Genomic DNA, 20569 nt, shown 5'->3' on the forward strand with positions numbered 1-20569 from the left:
TTACAGACCATTTACCGTGATCTACCAGTGAGCCAAATTAATATAGAATTACGTGCACGTGGAAGAAAGACACTGACACTGTTGCAGTTTGTCAACTTCCTAAAATTCTGTTTTATTGAGGAACTAACAGTATCATTTATAGAGCTTATGATGCAGGCAAAGCATATACATTGATTGGGTGAAAAGTCCACTGGGTTTCTGCGTGTTCTTCCATCCGTGTTGATATCTTCCAATCATTGTCCCCAAAAAGACTCATTCCCTTTTATGGGGGTTGTTTACATTAAAAGATACTTTTCTCCTAATGAGTCACCTAGGGTGAGACTCCGGATGAAGGCGCCATCTTAATTATCATCATTGTTCTGTCAACCTATATCTGATTGTTTACTTAAGAGAGTAAGGAATTTAAAGAGCAAGAAACAGACAGTAGCAAGACTATAAAATTGTCATTTTACTGATCATCTAATAGAACGTGGACTGTCTATCACAATCCACTACACAAGTGCATTCAAGTTCTCCCTCCGTTACTTTTTTTTTTTTTGTACGTTATTGCTTTGAAAAAAATCTCCATCTGCCATTCAGTAAACACAGGATCAGAAACGATGGGTAGTGGGTCATGTAACCATATAACATGGAAAAAGTTATTTAAATGCAGATTTGTTCATTATTTAAACATTAAAGTGTACAAGCAATGCTGGAGGTAGAAACTGGAGGTTGAAATCGTTTGGCTGTACTTCTGTAAATCACAGAAGTGCACCCCTGTGAGCTATTTTTCGTTTTTCGGCTGACATCACAGAGCTGGTTCAGGCTGGGGAAAGATCACAAACATATGGTCAGGATCCACCCAGGAGCCTGGACCAGCACCTGGCTCAGCAATCTGCTGAGAGCCTGAGCCAGCCGCTCCCGCCTCCTCCACAGTCCAGCAGTGACAGTCACTGTTCTCTGCTCAGAGTGGTAGGGAAAACTGAGTGATCAATGGTGTTTGATCGATCAGCTCTCAGTCTTAGAGCCAGCAGGGGACAGATGCAATATCAGATTGGTGCTGCATCCACCTAGGTAAGTATCACAGAACAGCACCTTGGCAACTGCAGATCAAACAGAGACTAAGATGGCAAGCTTCTTTGGCTGTAAAGGATAAGAGTTTAATTCCACTTTAACTTCATGACAGTGTGCCTATGGCAGTGTTTCTCAACTCCAGTCCTCATGGACCCCCAACAGGTCATGTTTTCAGGATTTCCATTATTTTGCACAGGTGATTTGATCAGTTTCACTGCCTTAGTAATTACCACAGCTGTTTCATCTGAGGGAAATCCTGAAAACATGACCTGTTGGGGGTCCATGAGGACTGGAGTTGAGAAACACTGGCCTATGGGTTGATTTCTCTGTCTGCAAAATTACTAAATTGTTTGGGTAAACTTGTATAAGGTTCCAGATAGGAAAAGGAACTCTGAACCATCTGCTTTTGTGAGTTGTTTTTGAGCACATTGAGTTTGTGAATGTGGATTATTAAAAGGTAATTTTGTCACAAGCATGCAAATTCCAGGAGTCCATTAAATATATGCATTGGTTCTACGTATGATTAAAACTCCCCCTTCTTCCTTCCATCTAAGCACCAAAAACTTTGGTTTTTTTTGAGATTGCATTGCAAATTATCATTAGCTTGATTTTTATATTTTTGCAGTCCTACGCCAGATCAACAGCTGTAATGTCCATGGTTGGCTATATCATAGGTCTTGGTGACAGACATTTGGATAATGTTCTGATTGACATGACAAGTGGAGAGGTAGTTCACATAGACTACAATGTCTGCTTTGAAAAAGGTGAATATCCATACTTTTACTGTTTTAAATGACCAACACTTAGAACGGAGCAGTGTTTTCTTGATGCTTAATTCTGTATGTTTTTTTGTAGGGAAGAGCCTACGCGTTCCTGAAAAGGTTCCCTTCCGAATGACCCAAAATATTGAAAGTGCACTGGGCGTGACAGGGGTGGAGGGAGTTTTCCGTCTGTCTTGTGAGCAGGTACATACAATACTTTTAAATGTGCGCTGTTACAAGTATCACTATGAATTATGGCAGGGACAAATATTAACAGGTAATCTGTGTAATAGGTTATATTAATTTTGTTATAGCTTTGCTTAGAAGGAAATTTTTTTTTAAAAAGCACCATTAGAGGAAAGTAAACTTGTGGCATATTGGCATAGCCAAACCTATAAGGAAAACCTAGTGTTAACTAGAGGTTACTTTGTTGAGAAGCTCATATCAAAACCGGAAATATAGGTAGCATACAAATTTAGGTTTTTCTTTAATAATTTTACTTTGACCTAGGGATGCACCAATAATGGCATGCTGCGTCCTATAGCCTTCAATGCAAAATAGCGTCCCATAGACTTCAATGCAAAAACACCCCCTAGTGACTTCAATGCAAACTTGTGTCCCATAGACACAAGTTTACAAAATAGTAACTCCCTAGTGACTTCAGTGCAAAATTGCCAGCTACAATAATTTACTTTTTTTTTTTTTACTTTTTCAAAACTGTCCATTTCGGTTTTCGGCCAAGTGCATCCTGAATTTTCGGTTTTGGCACCGGAATTTGCATTTAGCTGCACCACTACTTTGGCCCCATCCCTCCCGTCATTTGTTTATGTATGTAGAGTTTTGTGTAAATGGTATCTAGTATTTACTTTATCAAATTTAGTGATTTTTGTATGAAGGCAAGAGTGAACACTAGGTTGGTTGTTAGTTTAAGCTTCTAGGTGGAAAGAAGAAGAATTTACACCACTCAGCCAGGATGTTACATATGGGGTGTTACTCTTTCTGGCTCAGTTTGAGTATTTACACTGGACTCCAGCAGTGTAATTGATTATACAATAGCCTTTTAATACTGACATTGAAGCACATTTTTTGAAAAGCTAGTTGCTGCCTAATTTTTTCTACCAGGTTTAGTCCATGGCATTTGGGCCGGTCATCACAATAGGAGGTTTAAAGTGGTTGTAATCCGTTTTATTTTTTAATGTTCCCTACATGTAGGCTTATAATAAAGCTTACGTGTAGGTAAAATGAATATCTCCTAAATGTACATCGTTTAGGAGATGTTCTCTCTTCATTTAATCCGGTGTATGCACATACCTGTGCCGTTACTTCAGAGCTGTGTGCTGTGGCCCGGGACTCCCACATGCATGCACGGGAGTGGCGTCATTGCTGCCAGGCCTGTCAGAATGCCGGAGCTCGCGAACCCGGAAGGAAGACTGGTGAAGATGGACAGCGCGCCGCTGGAGGGCTTTGTTTTAAGGTAGGTTTTACATAATGTGCTAGTACGTGATGCATACTAGCACATTGTCTTTACCTTGTAGGAGACTTTATTTATTTTTTTAACGGACGCGGTTTACTTCCACTTTAATTCTAATATTGCAGGAAATTATTTGATCGTCGTCCACATCAGCCTCTCTGACACTTGAAAGTTAGCAGAACTGATAAAACTTCAGTTACATTTTGTTAACTCTTAGTACTGTACTGCTAATATTAATGGCTAAATTCACTTTTAGAATAAAATTTACTATACGGTCAAGGGGTCCCAGTAGTTTAAAATAATGTACATTTGCTTAAATGCATCACCTGTAAGCAGTGAACAGAATCCCCAAAGCCTACCCAAAAAACTTCCATTGTATGTTGTCAGCCCATTTCATCCTTGAACGTTTTCCTTTAAAATCCCTTTTTGGGCCCAATACATTCTGGATGTTTGTTCGTCTCTCATAGTTGCCTTTCCTCCTGGCACCAGCGATTTGGCAGAAAAAACATTTGATGCATGTATTGCATTAAGGCACATTTAGGCATGTCAGATGGTTTGCGTTAATTCATTTCATTAGCCAGAATAATAATTTAGCTCTAAATGTGCCTAGCGTTATCGCACGTTTAGATGTGTTTGCACATCAGGCTCTTTTTTTGCCAAAACACTGCTGCTCTTGGATGGGCTGGCAGTGGGTTTTTTCTGCCTCTTAATGCTTTTAAATGCTGGTGTGTGCAAGAACACATAAGCTAATATGCAGAGGAGTTTGAGGGCAGAAAAAAATGCCAGATGCCCCTAATAGCGTTAAAAACTTCCAGTGTGTATGAGGCCTAGATGTTATCTAGTTTGTTTTGCTTAAATAGCTGAACTGTTTCTTAGTTCTGTTAGCATACACAATTGTGTTTTGACATCAGGTTCTCCATATAATGAGAAGAGGAAGAGAGACATTACTGACATTGCTTGAAGCTTTTGTTTATGACCCTCTTGTGGACTGGACTGCAGGGGGAGAGGCGGGATTTGCAGGTGCAGTCTATGGTGGAGGAGGACAACAGGCTGAAAACAAACAAAACAAACGAGAGATGGAAAGAGAGATCACACAAAGCCTCTTTTCCTCCAGAGTGGCTGAAATAAAGGTAACATTTCCTTTAAATTATTTTCTTTTGACTTGTAGGTTTAACAGATTATGGTTTTAAACTGATTTTAATCATGCAGTACACAGGCTTTGAGATATCAAAGTCTGGACTTGGGGGAGTGGTCCTTGCACCCAGAGATTTTCCTTATACTTTGTCAGAACTAGGAAACACCAAATGTGAATATGGCATTCGGATTCATCAAGAAACTGGACAGAATTGTGGTCAGATCCAGGGATCCTCTAGCCTTCGCAGTGGGTGCCCTGGTGATTCTTTGGTGCCTTTTTCAGATTGGTGTATGCATTTTTTTCATTGAAGATTCTCTCTCAACTGGTATGCAAGATAGAGGGGGATTGAATTCCAGTGATGCTCATTGCTCCAAATTGGCTCGGGAAGTTGGTACACAAACCTGCTCAGATGCTGGACCCCTCACATGGCCCTGTGTTCTACCCTTCTTTTCAGTTGCTGACTTTAATTGCATAGCTGTTGAAACCCAGGTCCTAAAGGATCGGGGCATTGCTGATGTGCATTACCACCTTGCTCAAGGGCAGAAAGTCTCTTGTAGGATCTACCATTGTACCAGGATGTGAGGTAATTTTATATCTATTGCAATCCAGTCTTCCTTCAGTCTTGTCTGAATTATTTTCTGGCTGTTAGCACTCTAAAGGGAAAGGTTTCTGCTTTTTTTTTTTTTATTCTGTTCTGGACACATTTGTCTTTGCACTCTTTTCAAAACCTGTATACAAGGAGTTTCTCATGTTAATCTCCCACTCCCACCTCCTGTGCCCTCATGATAACTGAATCTGGTACTTTTGGTTCTATAAAAACCTCCTTTTGAACAGATTTGGGATATCCCATTGGGGATCTTATGAGTAAGGCCCCTTTCACACGAGCGTTCTCTGTCCGTTTTTTCATCCAACCGTTGATGAATGAAAAATGGACATCAATGCATCTCTATGGAAAAAATGTTAGCGGATAATCCGTTTGCATCTGCATTCATCAACATCCATTTTTTTAAATGAATCAAAGCCCTATTTTTGTTCCAGTACAAAAAAAAAATGAAACAGATGAAGAATGGATGTAAATGTACAAATGGTTCATTTTTGCATTAATATTGGGTGTAAAAACTAATGTAAACTGAATCCATTTTTTCTTTAAAAATACATGACTGAACTGAGAAAATGAACCTAAGGTGGCCATTACCTCTGTCAAGCATGTCTGAGTTGATGGCTCTTTTGTAAACAGCATTTTCTTGCCTTTCATATTGACAAGGTGGTCCTAAGACCCAGGCCCTCTCTCACTTTCACCTCAATGAGTATATTGTCCTCTCTTCCCCTATTTCCTTATATCCAGATCCAAAATGCACAAAGTAATTTTCACTTAGCTGCCTTGATGTGGTCAGAGCAGTTGGTCTATATAGCTGTAACATCTTCCTTCAAGAAAACTCGCTTTTGTCCTCTCTGAATGTCCCAAGAAGGAACATACTGCTTCCTTTTCCACCATTGCTAGGTGGCTCAGGCAGCTCATTTCCAGTTTTATGCCATCAAGGAACAGGTTCATCCCTTCTTATCTGAGCTCATTCCACCAGTTCTGTCTGTGTTTCTTGGGCCTTTCAGCATCAAGCTGGAATGCAGATGTAAATCCTGCGCATGCTATTCCATTCCAAAATACTCTGCTGAAAATCCGTCAAATTCATTAAAACAGAGAATAGTTCGCTAGCATGTTTTAGCCAATCATAGCAGCTTAATCGTACCATCCATTTTGGAATGGAATGCCGTGTGCAGGATTTATATCCTAAATTATTGGAGTTCAAGACGGGCAGAGGTCCTTCTGAACTGCAGCATCTCTCTCCATCTCTCTCTACAGCTGAAATGCGAACCAGGTTGAGCAGATATACGCCTTGTTCTTCATATATTTCGCAGGTTTGCAAGGTCGCTACCTTATCTGCTGTTCATACTTTCTCAAAGTTTTACTAGGTTGATCTTCAGACCTCTGCGGATGCTAGCTTTGGCTGCAAAGTGTTTTCGTTGACCTTTGGTGTTTGCAGGCCTATTTTCTGCTGTTTGCTATGTTGTTGCCCTTCATTTTATTGCTGTGGGGATGTTCCACGGTCTGACTCCCTTTCCTATAATGTACTATTAGGATAATTGGAATTATCACCCACCAGTATATTTCAAATCTTGGATGCAGTTCCCTACCATGGTACAAGACACAGGTTCCTCCTCTCTGTCCTGCAGTCTCATAGGACAATCAGGGGAGAATGAAAACTCCTCCTACAAGCTTTAACAAGTGCGCTGCTGGACACTGATAGAAGTCACAAGATTGCTATATACTGCTGGTGAGGTAAAGGTATTTAGCCATTTGTATTTACTAATATAATTGCTTTTGCGCATTCTGTGGGGGACCAAATGTACTGAATGCAAGGTTTTGGGTTTAGTAACACTTGACGTTTTTATGGTTTCACCTATTTGCTTAATGGCACTGACCTTTTTTCCCTAAAGTGTTTTTTTTTTTTTTGTTTTTTTTTTTCTGTGCCTACTGCAAGTCCTCATTGGTTGTGAAAGACTTCTCTTACTATCGTAATAACATTTCATTTTACAGGTGAACTGGTTTAAGAACCGGGATGAGATGCTAAGTGTCCTGCCTAAGCTAGACAGTAGCTTGGAGGAATATCTAAACTTACACGAAGAATTAACAGAGGTGGAAAAGCTGCAAACCCGACTCATGGAGGAGATGACCTTCCTGGAAGGAGCTGAAGCCTCAGATCATCCTGCTCATACACTGCAGCACAGGTTTGTGGTTGTGGACTTAGCCTACCTCCAGTCAAGTTCCTGTTGCTGTGTGTCTTTCTATTGGGGCTATTTCAGGGGCAGGGCAACAAGGGATGGGAAAATGTTCCAATCAAGACACAGGAAAAAAAACTTTTGTACAGTAAGGAAGAAGTTAGCAATTTTGGAAGTGCTTTTATTTCTGAATACCAGATGCACAATAAGAGCTTTGTGTGCTTCTCAATGTAAAACCTGGGGGAAATATGTACAGTGTGTGTATATATATTTCAGATTTTTTTGGAGGCCAAAGGAGAGATATGTGGTCTTCCCTTGTGATAGTGGTAAAGTTGATTTAAAAAAAAATAAAAGTACAGTGTAAAAAAAAATTTAAGTGCTCCAGTCTCCGTTGGTCATGTGCAAATGTGAACAAACAGGTAGGTTCTGCATTTATATGTAAATAGAGATTGCACCACACCTGAGGTATTGCCAAAAACACCAGAGTGGGAGCAAGGATTCTAGAATAAGACCTCCTGTGTAAACTGGTCGTCTATAGATAGGGCAACTGGTCTGAAGTGTCACCTATAAATTTAATGTACTTTCATTCCATGGACGCAGCTTTAATGCATGACATGTTTGGTATTTGTTTACTTGGCATAATATCTTCTATATTACTGAAAATTTTGTATTCACTAAAATTCATCAAAGTGTGTTTCTTTTATGTTCATTGAAGGACACAGCTTCTTCTCATTCATGAACATAGTAGATTCTAGGCAGAAATAGATCATCACACTGCCTATGAGCAGTCCTAGCTGTTATGAACCCTTTCTCTGCTATAGGCAATTCATTTCCTTTGCTTAGTTTAGAGTAGTGTGGAACTATATCCCAAGACCTATTGTTCCAAAGTTGTTCCTTTTTTTTTCCTGGGATTTTTTTCCTGACGAGATCTTAAATCAGCAGCCATGCTGAGCAATAAGCTGGATAATCTAGATTCAGCAGTCAACCCAGCCTGGCCAGTAAGCGCACGCAGACCTTTAGCTATGCTCTGGCTTGGCTACAGCAACCCCATCTTTGCCCAGGGCAGGCAGCAAGTTAAACATTTCACGGGGGCACACATGTCTGGGCACCTGATGTCCTTGGCAGTCTTACCTTGGCAACAGCCCCCCCACACACACCTCAGTGGGAGGCAGATCTGTCTTGAGTGTGTTACCCACTATCTTCGCTCGCTGGACTGGTAAGTAGATGCCCCCCTTTTACCTAAGGCACGGTGGAGGGCTGCAGGTACGCCCTAGGTTGGTTTTTTTATGCATTGTTGCCAGCTGGTTGGGTGGCATTTATTTAGGTACTTAATCCTTTCAAAGAAGTGGAGTTCTCCTCCTGTAGTGGATCCCCCATTTCTAGACACAATACAGCAACCATGATACCGAAGGATCCTGCAGACCGTAGGTGGAATCGGTCACCTGTGCATTTTATACAATTTCCATTTCGATACAGCGTCCAGTGTTGGCCATGGCCCTTGTGTCTCAGACACTTCCTGAATGGGCTAAGCTCTTACGCTAATGTCTGTGTGAAGGGCACATGCACCCCGTTTACATGGAACTGGCGGACCAGTTGGTCCAGGGCCTCCAGTATGTGTGTGATGTATCTTTGGATGCGGACGTGTTTTTAAAGCTCTCTGTCTTGGCAGTGGTGCTTCAGCGGGTTATTTGCTCAAGTGTTGGTCTGCTGACCAGATATTTAGTAAGACCCTGGTTGTCTTGCCCTTCCAGGAAGAACATATCTTTGCTGCTACCTTGGATAACATTATTAAGAGACTTTTTCGTTCCCCTGGCTCCTCGGGCAGAGGATCCAAACCCTTCAAGGTACTCCTGGCCACACAAGCCCAAGAAGTTTTCAGACAAGTTCTCCTCAGCATGCAGGCTTGCCCCCACCTGTTTCCAGGGTGGTTTGACTTCGCTGGTTCACAGGCCCATGAACCTCCCTGCTCTCCAACAACTGGGTCCACAAACTGATTTTGTCCAGATACAAGATTTCATTCCTGTCCACCAGAGAAATTCTTTCATTCTAATTGTCATCTCTCCCTGTCTCGCCTACGAGCTCTTTACAGGGCAGAGCAGGATCTGCAGCATCAGGCAGCGATGGAATCTATCAGTTTGGTGGTGGCCTCCCTTCATCAAGGGGTTTCCTGTCCTCCATAGACCTCAATGATGCATACCTGCACATACCCATTTGTGCCTGTGCAGTGGAGTCTTGGAGTTGAGGTGGGCTCAGAGGAGGTGCAACTACCTATCAGTGTCCTGGTGCTGCAGGCTATCAGGTATGTCTTGAGCGGTGGACGAAGCCTCTTCGCGGGCTCCTGGTCAGGATCCAACCAGACAGTGTTACGGCGATGGGTTTTATCAACCACCAGAATGGTTCGCGGAGTGCAGCAGTGGCAATGGAGGCCTAATTCTTTCATTGGTGGGCAGAGCTTCATGTTATGGCCATCTCTGCTGTGTACATTCCAGGTGTACAAAACTGAAAGAGGACTACCTTGATCATCAGAAGCTGGGTCAGGGAGAGCTGTTCCTGCATATGGATGTGTCTTAAGATATCTGTCTGCACTGGGGCAGCCTAGACATGGATTTTCTTGTATTCTGCTTCAAAAGGTAGGTGTCGAGGGTTGCAGCAAGAGCGAGGGGCCCTCTGGCGGAGGCGACAGATGTATTGGTGGCGCCGTGGGGTCATTTTCATTTGCTACGCATTCCTTCCTTGTCTTCTGCACACAATAGAGGCCAAAGGGACTCCGGTCATTCTGGCGGCTCCAGTTTGACCTTGTCCACCCTGTTAAAATAATGTAGTAAGGCCAGTTACAGAAGTTCCCTGGCGGCTGCCTCTTTTGGAAGATCTTCTGTACGCGCAATGTTAAAGCCATGACATGTGTCCATGCCCTTAGCATCCTAAGGAGATTTCACTGCACTGCTTGCATGTGGTCCTGGCAATTCATGTGTACCTGTCTGCTACAGCTTCCTTCTGGAGATTGGATTCTTTTTGTGAATTTGGATGGCCCATAAGGAGCCTTGTGGCCTTCTCTACCCACCATTTCTCAATGGATTAGGCTGACTTTTTTTTTTTTCAGGCTTCTGCTATTAGGGCTTCGGGCTCTTCCCTTCCCTGTTACAGCGCACTCTACCAGGGTGATTAGTGCCTCCTGGACGTTCCGACATCAAGCGGCTACCTGTTCATCTGTGCATAACCATACCAAATTTTACAAGGCTAATGTGTTTTCATCTTTGGGTGCTTGATTGAACTGCAAGGTTTTGCAGATGACTTTTTGAAGTTACTAATTTCCTCTTTGTGGTATGTTTTCGGGTGGTTGCATGTTTGCCACTGTTTATCCCACCCCTCATTGAGGCACTGGTTTGGATGTCCTTATGGTCAAGAATGAGAAGAAGCTGTGTCAGTCAATGAATGTAAGAGAACAGGATTTGTTTTTGTTATTCGTAAAATCCCTTTCTCTGAGTTGAGATGGACGCAGCACCCACCCCTCTATTTGGTTCTTTTTTTTTATTTTTTTACTTGTACTGCTTTGTGACTGACCTGCCTATATAGAGCAGAGAGGGTGTTTGTATCAACTAGGACTGCCCATAGGTGGCGCTGTGTTCTTGTTATGCCTAGTGTCTTACACCTGTCCGTGACACTATGAAATAAACCCTTTAATCAAGAATGAGAAGGAGCTGTGTCTGCCAATGAACTCAGAGAAAGGGATTTTTACAGTGAATAACAAAAAGTAATCTTTTTTTTTTTTTTTCTGGAAAAAAATATAAAATTGCAACACCTGCAATGTTGCTGTCCAGCATCTTTGCTTTCAGAAAATATTTTTTAGGAGTTCTAAGTAATTTTCTAGCAGATTTTTACATGTATGTATGATATGTCAGAATGTAGGTGGCACTTTTTAACTGAATAGTCTCTGAATTTGTGTCCCTCCAAGAAATGCATTTTATGGCAAGTACAAAAATCCCATTACATAATTTCCCAATACAAAAAATAATCTACTTTAAATACTAGCCCTTCCATCTATTACTGCATATTAAAGCAATTTAAACAGATATATTAAGCTCAAAAGGAACGTGGAAAAACTTGTACTGCATTGTTTTTTTGTCGGCAGGTATGTCCCTTTAGGTAGGAACCTCCTCTAAATATGGATAGCCTTTCTAATGTTATGCATTACTTGTATTTGCCCATAGCAATCTTAAATATAAGTAAATGTTGCTTCATTTGTTCTTTTTAATTTAGGTATTCAGAACACACCCAGCTTCAGACTCAGCAGAGGGCAGTCCAGGAAGCCATCCAAGTGAAGCTGAATGAATTTGAGCAGTGGATCACACAGTATCAAACTGCCTTCAGCAATCTGGAGGCCACTAAACTGGCAGGCCTACTTCAAGAAATAAGCAGCCAGATGGATTTAGGTATTTAAAATCTCATTTAAATCTTTTGTTTAACATGTCAAAATTAATCCTACACCAAAACTCCTAATATGCTTTGTAATTTAAGACTTGGACAAGCAGGGCAGTGTTTACCTGTGTATAAAGTTGTAAAGCTATTTAATTTGGAAATAATTTGCATATGTTATCTGTTTGAATATGTAGTGGGTTTTTTACATTTAGAATTCTTTTGTTCAACCTGGTAAATATGAAATTTGCCATATACAATTTTTCTTTCTGTGTTTGAGCCGGCAACTGAAGTCTTAAGTTCTTAATCATACATCACAGGACAAAGGATCTCTTCTCATTCCTGAGTAATTGGTTTATGCTGCCATCCACAGGCGAACACTGGCTAGAAATGGCAGGCTTCTCCCTTCCCGGCACAGCCTCAGTTTTTTGTTAGTCTCCTTAGGTGATACATGTGTGATTTCTCTCTGAAGTCTTTTTCTATCTGCGTTTGCCTGTGAATTTACTGTGTGCTTCATACTTCCCTGATGAAGCAAAGGAAGGGCTTTATCCAGATTGGTCACTCACAGCCCTAACCCTGCTGCTGAAGATTCATAATGGCCTGTAAGGTAACAAGGGTACCTAGTATCTAGTACCAACACTGGCAGGGTGTACAGGTGAAACTCGAAAAATTTGAATATTGTGCAAAAGTTAATTTATTTCAGTAATGCAACTAAAAAGGTGAAACTAATATGAGACTCATTACATGCAAAGCAAGATAGTTCAAGCCGTGATTTGTCATAATTGTGATGATTATGGCTTACAGCTCATGAAAACCCCAAATCCACAATCTCAGAAAATTAGAATATTACATGCAATCAATAAAACAAGGTTTGTACATAGAACAATATCGGACCTCTGAAAAGTATAAGCATGCAGATGTACTTAGTACTTGGTTTGGGCCCCTTTTGCAGCAATTACTGCCTCAATGTGGTGTGGCATGGAAGCTATCAGCCTGTGGCACTGCTGAGGTGTTATGGAAGACCAGGATGCTTCAATAGTGGCCTTCAGCTCTTCTGCATTGTTCGGTCTCATGTCTCTTATCTTTCTCTTGGCAATGCCCCATAGATTCTCTATGGGGTTCAGGTCAGGCGAGTTTGCTGGCCAATCAAGCACAGTAACCCCACGGTCTTTGAACCAGGTTTTGGTGCTTTTGGCAGTGTGGGCAGGTGCCAAGTCCTGCTGGAAAATGAAATCCAGCATCCCCATAAAAGCTCGTCTGCGGAATGAAGCATGAAGTGCTCCAAAATCTCCTGGTAGACGGCTGCTTTGACCCTGGACTTAATGAAGCACAGTGGACCAACACCAGCAGATGACATGGCTCCCCAAATCAACAGACTATGGAAACTTCACACTGGACTTCAAGCATCTTGCTGTGTGTGCCTCTCCATACTTATTCCATACTCAAGTTGCTCTCATCAGAAAAGAGGACTTTGGACCACTGAGCAACAGACCAGGTCTGTTTTTCTTTAGCCCAGGTAAGACGCTTCTGATGTTGTTTGTTGTTCAAGAGTGGCTTGACAAGAGGAATACGACATTTGAAGCCCATGTTCAGGATCCGTCTGTGTGTGTGTGGTGGTTCTTGATGCACTGACTCCAGTCTCAGTCCACTCCTTGTGAAAGTCCCCAACACTTTTGAATGGCCTTTTCCTGACAATCCTCTCCAGGCTGCGGTCATCCCTGATACTTGTGCACCTTTTTCTTCCACACTTTTCCCTTCCACATAACTTTCTATTAATGTGCTTTGATACAGCACTTTGGAAACATCCAACGTCTTTTGCAATTCATCTTTTGAGGCTTTCCCTCCTTATGGAGGGTGTCAATGATGGTTTTCTGCACAACTGTCAGGTCAGCAGTCTTTCCCATGATTGTGATTCCTACTGAACCAGACTGAGAGACCATTTAAAGGCTCAGGAACCCTTTTCAGGTGTTATGGCTTAATTAGCTGATTAGAGTGGGACACTTTGAGCCTAGAATATTGCACCTTTTCACAATATTCTAATTTTCTGAGATTGTGGATTTGGGGTTTTCATGAGCTATAAGCCATAATCATCACAATTATGACAAATCACGGCTTGAACTATCTCATATATTAGTTTCACCTTTTAAGTTGCATTACTGAAATAAATGAACTTTGGCACAATATTCTAATTTTTTGAGTTTCATCTGTATACAGGTTCAGGACAGTGATCCCCCTAAGGGAAGTTGTATCCCTGATAGCTGCTCACCCTCCTTGGCTACTGAATGTTCAGAAATCAGCACTGGCCCTGACACAGCATCTGGTATACTTGAGCTTAGTTCTGGGCACGGCTTAGTCAAAGGCGCTCCTCCTTCGGCAAAAGTGCCTTTCTCTCTGAGTTCAGGTGGACTTCCTGCGGTCTTTGGGAAATCCCTCAAACTGCTTTTATGAAAGTGCTGGGGAAGATGGTGTCTGTCTTCAGCGGGGTGCCATATGACCAATTTCATGCCAGATCTGCGGTCAGCGACTGATCTTCCGTCCTGCTTTATGGTCGCTGGTTTTGAAGGCATGGTTGTTGAGAGACGCCTCCTGAGGGACAGGGGTGTTCTGACATTTAGTCCTACCGTGATAGAAATCAGCCTATGTCTGTAGCCCCTGTCCTCGTTATTTTCACCCTAAGGCCTTGGAGAAATAAAGCTCCAGACACCGAAGTGTGCAAGCTAAATCACTGAAAGTTTAATACAAAACAAGAACGGTTATACAGAACTCAGTAGGCGTTGCTTAATCTTAGGATGACCAATGAAACATTCCATTCTTATCAATATAGTTACGTGAAGAACAGAAACTGCAAATAGTTGAGGCATACCATATAAGGTAGTTCCGTTTCATCGGAAATGGAAACTATTTTCAGAAACGAGAGAGGAGTTACAAAATCAAAACTAACTGTTCACACATGTAGAAATGGAGGCATTATACAAAATGTATGCCAGTTAATAAGACATATTTGCTTACAGTTCCTCTTTTGTAACATAGTGACAACACATTACATTTCACATTTTGTTCCAATATAAATCTGGGTTCTTTAAAAACTTGTTAAAAATATACATACAATGTTTAGCAAAAACATAAATATTAGTAAAAAAACATAAAATCAGCATGCCTACTTTCTTAAACCATCGAGTTGGGCTCTATGATTCTCAGTGACTTCATAGTAATCTGGAATCTCAGCAGATGTGTTATGTATCTATGTACAACACTCATAGTTAGTAGTAGACTCGCACAACTCGGTCAATGATGTACCCATTTGTTCTATTTTCATTTCATTCATGAGCACCTGTAGCTATGATTCCTATGTATTTTTTTAATCTATTCCTAGTGGTATTTACTTGTACAAAGTTTCCATCCACAGGTACCTTCCCTGTGACATTAAGTTTAGACTTACTACAAAATTCTTTCCTTCATTTGATTTGCCTAAATGAAAACACTATTCAGGTTCCATCATAACTCCCAACGCTTCAAATTTAGGCCTTGTAGTAACATTTGTAAGTATGATACTCAGATTACCACTAAACATTGATGTCACATTTTTTGGTGCAGCATATAAAAGAATGTTTACGGCTTCAGGGTGGAGCATACTGCAAACCCAACAACTCTCAATTCCCAAAATCTTGGCATACCTATACTTTTCAATAGTGACATATTTTCAGTCAATGATCTTTTCTGCTCTTTTTTTATTCAGTGTCATTCACAGTCTTACTGTTGTGGCCACAAATTGGTGGCCATTCTCCTGGGTGATAGTATAAGTGGCTGGCCCAGTAAACCACTGAGAAAGTGATCACTGAGAGATAACCCGATCAAAAGAAAATTCTTCCAAGCTGTCTCTGGATGAAGCAGCATCCTGAAGATTGGAGAATGTTTATAGTTCTGTCTCCTTTCCTTATTCCATCTGTTGCTCCTGGTTCTTTGATGGTTCCGGGATCCTCTTTACTCTAGAAACATGTATCCAGATATTGGAGTCCACAGTCAGAACTGCGGTTCTCATCACAGCCATCACTATGGTAGGTTCCCCGTATGGCGGATCTGTGGTCTTGTGTCTGTGAAGGTCTTTAACCACTACCCGATCTCCTGGCTTACACGGGTGGGTTGGATTATCTGTGGGGAAAAAAAGAAAATGAGAGACATCACCGTATACACCATTCGACACCCTAATCAATTACTGGACATATGTTTCCTGAATTAATTGAAAATCACTTGGCATAACTACCAAAGGATCTTTTGTCCAAGGGCTGGGGAATGGCTTGCCCATAAAAATTTCAAAAAGGAAAATTTGGTGACTTTATTAGGTGTCATCCTCATCTCAGCCAGCACAGCTGGCAGATACAACTCCCATCCCTTAAATGTCCCACCTGTTGCCTTCCTTAGTTTTTCCTTTGGGTCCTATTTGCCCGTTCTACCTGAGCAGAACTCTGTGGATGGTAGGGTATGTGGAACGTCTATGCTCATCAGTTTGGCTACCGGTTTTGGAACCATGGTGGGGTGCCCAACCCTTTAAGAATTCTCGAAGGGCCATGAAATATACAGCCGGAGAATTCACGTAGCCTTAGGGCAATCTGGCCCAGGTTAACTGTTTGTTGGCCAGAGTCAAACTTAACAGTAGTCTCTTCGTCAACTTGGACGGAATAAAAAAAAAAACTTTGCTTAAATCGATCATGGTATAATACTGTATATCGTGTGGAATGGAGGTAATCAAAGAGGGCACATTTAGTATATTGGACCAACTCCAGGTTTGAGTCTGGCCTTGTAAAATGTACAGAGAATATACCCCACATCTAGCGTACTGTTGGCCCATACTTCAGGCTTCACTTTGTCTAAATTTTTCATGCTCACAAAACAGCGAGATGACTCCATATGCACCCCTCCCTTTTCACTTACTCTGATTGTGGTCTTGAATTTTCCCAACAGATCTCTGCCTAGCATATTCACAGGGCATCCTGATATGATTTTGAAAGAATGTTTCACTATGGAACCTTTCCCATGAGAGTCTCAAATACTCAAAGGGGGTGTTTCCCAGGTTTTGGCACATGTCCCAGTGATACCAATTAAAGGTTCACATTCTTCTCTTGTCCCCTATTTCTGTTGCTTCCTCTTTCTCTAGCATTATAACTATGTTGTAACCCCTGAAAATGTGCTTGGTAGATTTGAAGACCTCACAACTTCCAGTGGCGTCTTTCTCAATCACTTGCTTTTCAAACATACCTGCATCCATCTCTGTGCAGTTTGAAATAAACTGTCTTCTTAACAGCAAAATTTCAGGTCTTTATCCTGCCATCAAGGTTTGGATATATATAGTGCACATTTCTGCACTAACCATATCCATCCCAGTTTCTTCCTTCCAAACTTTTCTAAATCTTCTCACATACTCTGTCACAGTCTCTTTTGTTCCTTGCTTACAAGCAACAGAAGTTACTAATGATTTCCTACTCTTCCATATTCTGTCCATCTTGGTTGTCACCAACTCTCACACCTTTCTCTAAATGTCTTCCTTCAGCCATACATAAGTGGCTGCTGGGGTTCCAGGATCAACTAGAATATGTATTGTAGGCACCTTTTGTCCATGTCATATCCCAAAATTCCTGCAATTATTCATTTCATGTTCTGCTTGAACACTGTGTGTCATATGGCTCTCTCCTCCCTCTCTACTCCTCCCTTCTCCCTTTCTGTACTATCTGGACTCTGTATTTTTCTGCCTGAACTAAGGGAGATTGTGATTTGTCTTCCCTTGAAGGTCTGAGGAGAAAAAAAAAACACCCTCTCTTTTAGGCAAAGCTAAATATACTTTTATGTAACTTGTCGGAGCAGATTCTACCTGCCTAGGCAATTTTTCCCCAGAGGTTCCCTTGGATCTCGCGGGGTGTCTGAGGTTGGACATCAAACAATCTCAAACGAAAACTTGGGCTACTATCCCTGGGTCTTATAGGGGGACAATCCAGGTAAAACTAAGACTGGTTCAGCTTTTCCGGCCACACCTTTTAATCCCACTTCCAGACACCAGTTGATAGGAATCAGCCTATGTCTGTAGGCCCTGTCCTTTTTATTTTCACCCTAAGACCTGGGAGAAATAAAGCTCCGGACACCAAAGTGTGCATGCTAAATCTCTGAAAGTTTTTAATGCAAAACAAGAACGGTTATGCAGAACTCAGTAGGCGTTGCTTAATCCTAGGGTGACCAATGAAACATTCCATTCTTATCAATATAGTTACGTGAAGAACAGAAACTGCAAATAGTTGAGGCATACCATATAAGGTAGTTCCGTTTAATCGGAAATGGAAACTATTCTCAAACGAGAGAGGAGTTGCAAAAACAAAACTAACTGTTCACACATGTAGAAATGTAGTCGTCATATAAAATGGATGCTAGTTAATAAGACTCATTTCCCTACACTACCGTGCTTAGGCCAAGAAGGTAACTTCCAGGAAGGTAAACCATCCCATTTAGGCTTCCATGCCTGGTATGGGGCCCTTGATGGTATGTTATGCGGCACTTTATAGCTTTTCTACTGTGTGGCCTTGAGTATTATCAAGGGTCAGATTTTGGCCTTGGCAGCTGTGTTCCTCATGCATCTCTTTCCCTGGAACAGGTTTTTGTACAAGGGGTCATATGGATTGTTTCTCTATTTCAGTTGCTTGAGTCATTAATCTGATTCAATGATAAAAAAGATTTTAAAAATTAACTGATATAAACTATGAATATCTACAGAGTGTTTTTATAGCTAGTACCCCATTCACTAATGTATGTCACCCATATCATCCAAGATTTTTTTCCTGGGCCTACTCATTCTTATTGATTATAATAATATACACTATATTATATCCATTTGTTTTTTCCAACTCTGTCCCTGGCATCTAATTTATATCTTCACATCGACTAGGATTTTATGTTGGCTCTACCTTCAATCTACCAATACACAAGTTTATTCTTTTTATTCATTTCATTTCACCCTACTTTTTTTTTTTTTCTTTTTCTTTTTTTGGTGTGTGATGTTTTTTACATATACTGCCATGATCATAAATGGGGGAGCCTTGGTAGGCTGAGAGGTCATGTACACATGCCATCTGGATCTATGCAGCGGTTTCTTCTATTACACCAGTGTCCCTATGCAGCCAGCTGACCGCTGTCCCTTGTTCCTGCAGGAGCGCACGTCAGATCCTCATTCCTGTCTGTAGTGATGCATGTGGTCAGCTGACCCCTGGTTCTCAGTGGAGTGCGTGACACCTCTGCACTTCCGGGACAGTAGGTGCGAGCCCACGCTCCAGTGAACCGCACATGCCGGCACGCGCTCCAGGAGATTATATCTCATACCCATCTGCGAGAGACACTTGGCCACTGTCCATCCAGGTTCATGAGCAGAAGCACACTGCAGCCTGTCATGTCCATCTGAAGGTTTATGACAACAATACACTTTTATACATAGGAGATGTGAGTCATTATACACTTGTGACATTGCTGTAATCCGTTCATTTTTATTCACATCCATGTACACTTCTTTTGGTCTGACTTGTTCATATGTTAATCATGATCAACATTATGATCTTTATGATTCTCTCAGCATGAGTACCAGCATTAGACATGGATGTATTGGGTGAATCTAAATTGTATACAGTATTATGCAAGTAAGTCTATGATGTATATAGGTGTTTTTTATTCACTTTCGTGTGAGTTTTGAGGATCATTGAGCATTCACCACACATTTTGTATCTGGAAGGGCAGTACTTGTTATAATTGTCTCCACCCTGGGGCAGGTAGGTGAGGACCCACCTGCAGTGTCTGCACTAGAGAATATTTAAGAGTGGGTAAAGGCATTGTATGTGTTAGCTCTGAGGAAGAGGCAAGTCCTCGAAATGTGTTAGCCTGTTGGAGGTCCAGGGTTCCCATTGTGGACATCACTAAGTGTGGACTGGACAGGGCCTGCGCACCCTCTGTTTTTCTTTGCATCCAATAATGGATTGTTTCCCTTGTCAGGTAGTGAGTTTATCCATGAGACCATAACATCTTAAAATGGAAGTAAACTCCCACTGGACACTTTTCTACTTACAGGCAAGCTTCTAATAAAGCTTACCTGTAGGTACAAGGAATATCTCCTAAACATGCACCGTTTAGAAGATATTCAGTGTTCCTGCAGCAGATGATGTCACCGGCGCATGCGCTCTGAGGAAGCGGCATACCCGTGGCATTCCTTCAGAGCTCTTTGCTGCGGCTGAGACTCCCAGTGCAGGAGTGACATTGCGGCTCGGCCAATCAAGTGGCCAGAGCCTGCGAACCTGGAAGGAACACCAGATGAAGATGGAAGCCCGTCAGCGGTGGCAGCGATGCATACAAGTACATTATGACATTATTTTGAAGGGGGCTTTTTTTTTGTTGTTGTTGTTTTGGCGTTTTACTATTGCTTTCAAGTGGTTGTAAAGTTTTTTTCATTCTTTATTATTTTTAATTAAAAAAAGAAAATGTCATACCTACTCTATGCAATGGTTTTGCACAGAGCAACCTCGATCCCACTCTTTTAAGTTACCCCACAGGCGCTCCTGGCTCCTCCTCTTCATCCAATGCACACATAGGGACCCAATTCCTATGGGGGCACTTGTGCGGGCTCACTCCCGAGCCTCACTGCCTGTGTCCGTAGACGCAGACCACGGGGCAAGGCCCCGCCTCTCGCTCCCTTGTCACAGTTTTGATTAACAGCAGAAGGAGCGAATGGCTCCCACTACCATCGATCTGCCCAGTGAGGAGGGACAGAGCCTGGGAGAGCTGTTGCTGTCATGCTCAGTGCTGGATTTCAAATAGGCTCAGGTAAATATAAGGGGGGCTGGGGGGGATCCCAGATGCAAAAGATTTTTTCATTAACTTAATGTATAGAGGCATTGGGGTAAAAAAACCTTTAGGCTTTATAGCCACTTTATTTGTACAGTA

At 41.8% G+C, this 20569-nt stretch overlaps 1 protein-coding gene across 2 annotated transcripts in view; it reads left to right on the forward strand.

The window, feature by feature from the left end:
- The window catches only part of SMG1 (SMG1 nonsense mediated mRNA decay associated PI3K related kinase), a 283265-nt gene that overhangs the window by 194720 nt on the left and 67976 nt on the right, over window positions 1-20569 (forward strand). For both annotated transcript variants that reach the window (XM_089679071.1, XM_089679072.1), the window contains exons 43-47: window positions 1679-1817; window positions 1909-2018; window positions 4197-4415; window positions 7014-7204; window positions 11453-11625. In XM_089679071.1, the coding sequence (XP_089535197.1) occupies window positions 1679-1817; window positions 1909-2018; window positions 4197-4415; window positions 7014-7204; window positions 11453-11625 (832 nt within the window). The remainder of the gene's footprint in view (window positions 1-1678; window positions 1818-1908; window positions 2019-4196; window positions 4416-7013; window positions 7205-11452; window positions 11626-20569) is intronic.

The sequence above is a fragment of the Staurois parvus genome, unplaced genomic scaffold (assembly GCF_062004578.1).
Source record: "Staurois parvus isolate SC_StPar_1 unplaced genomic scaffold, SC_StPar_1.0 ptg000217l, whole genome shotgun sequence".
Lineage (NCBI taxonomy): Eukaryota > Metazoa > Chordata > Amphibia > Anura > Ranidae > Staurois > Staurois parvus.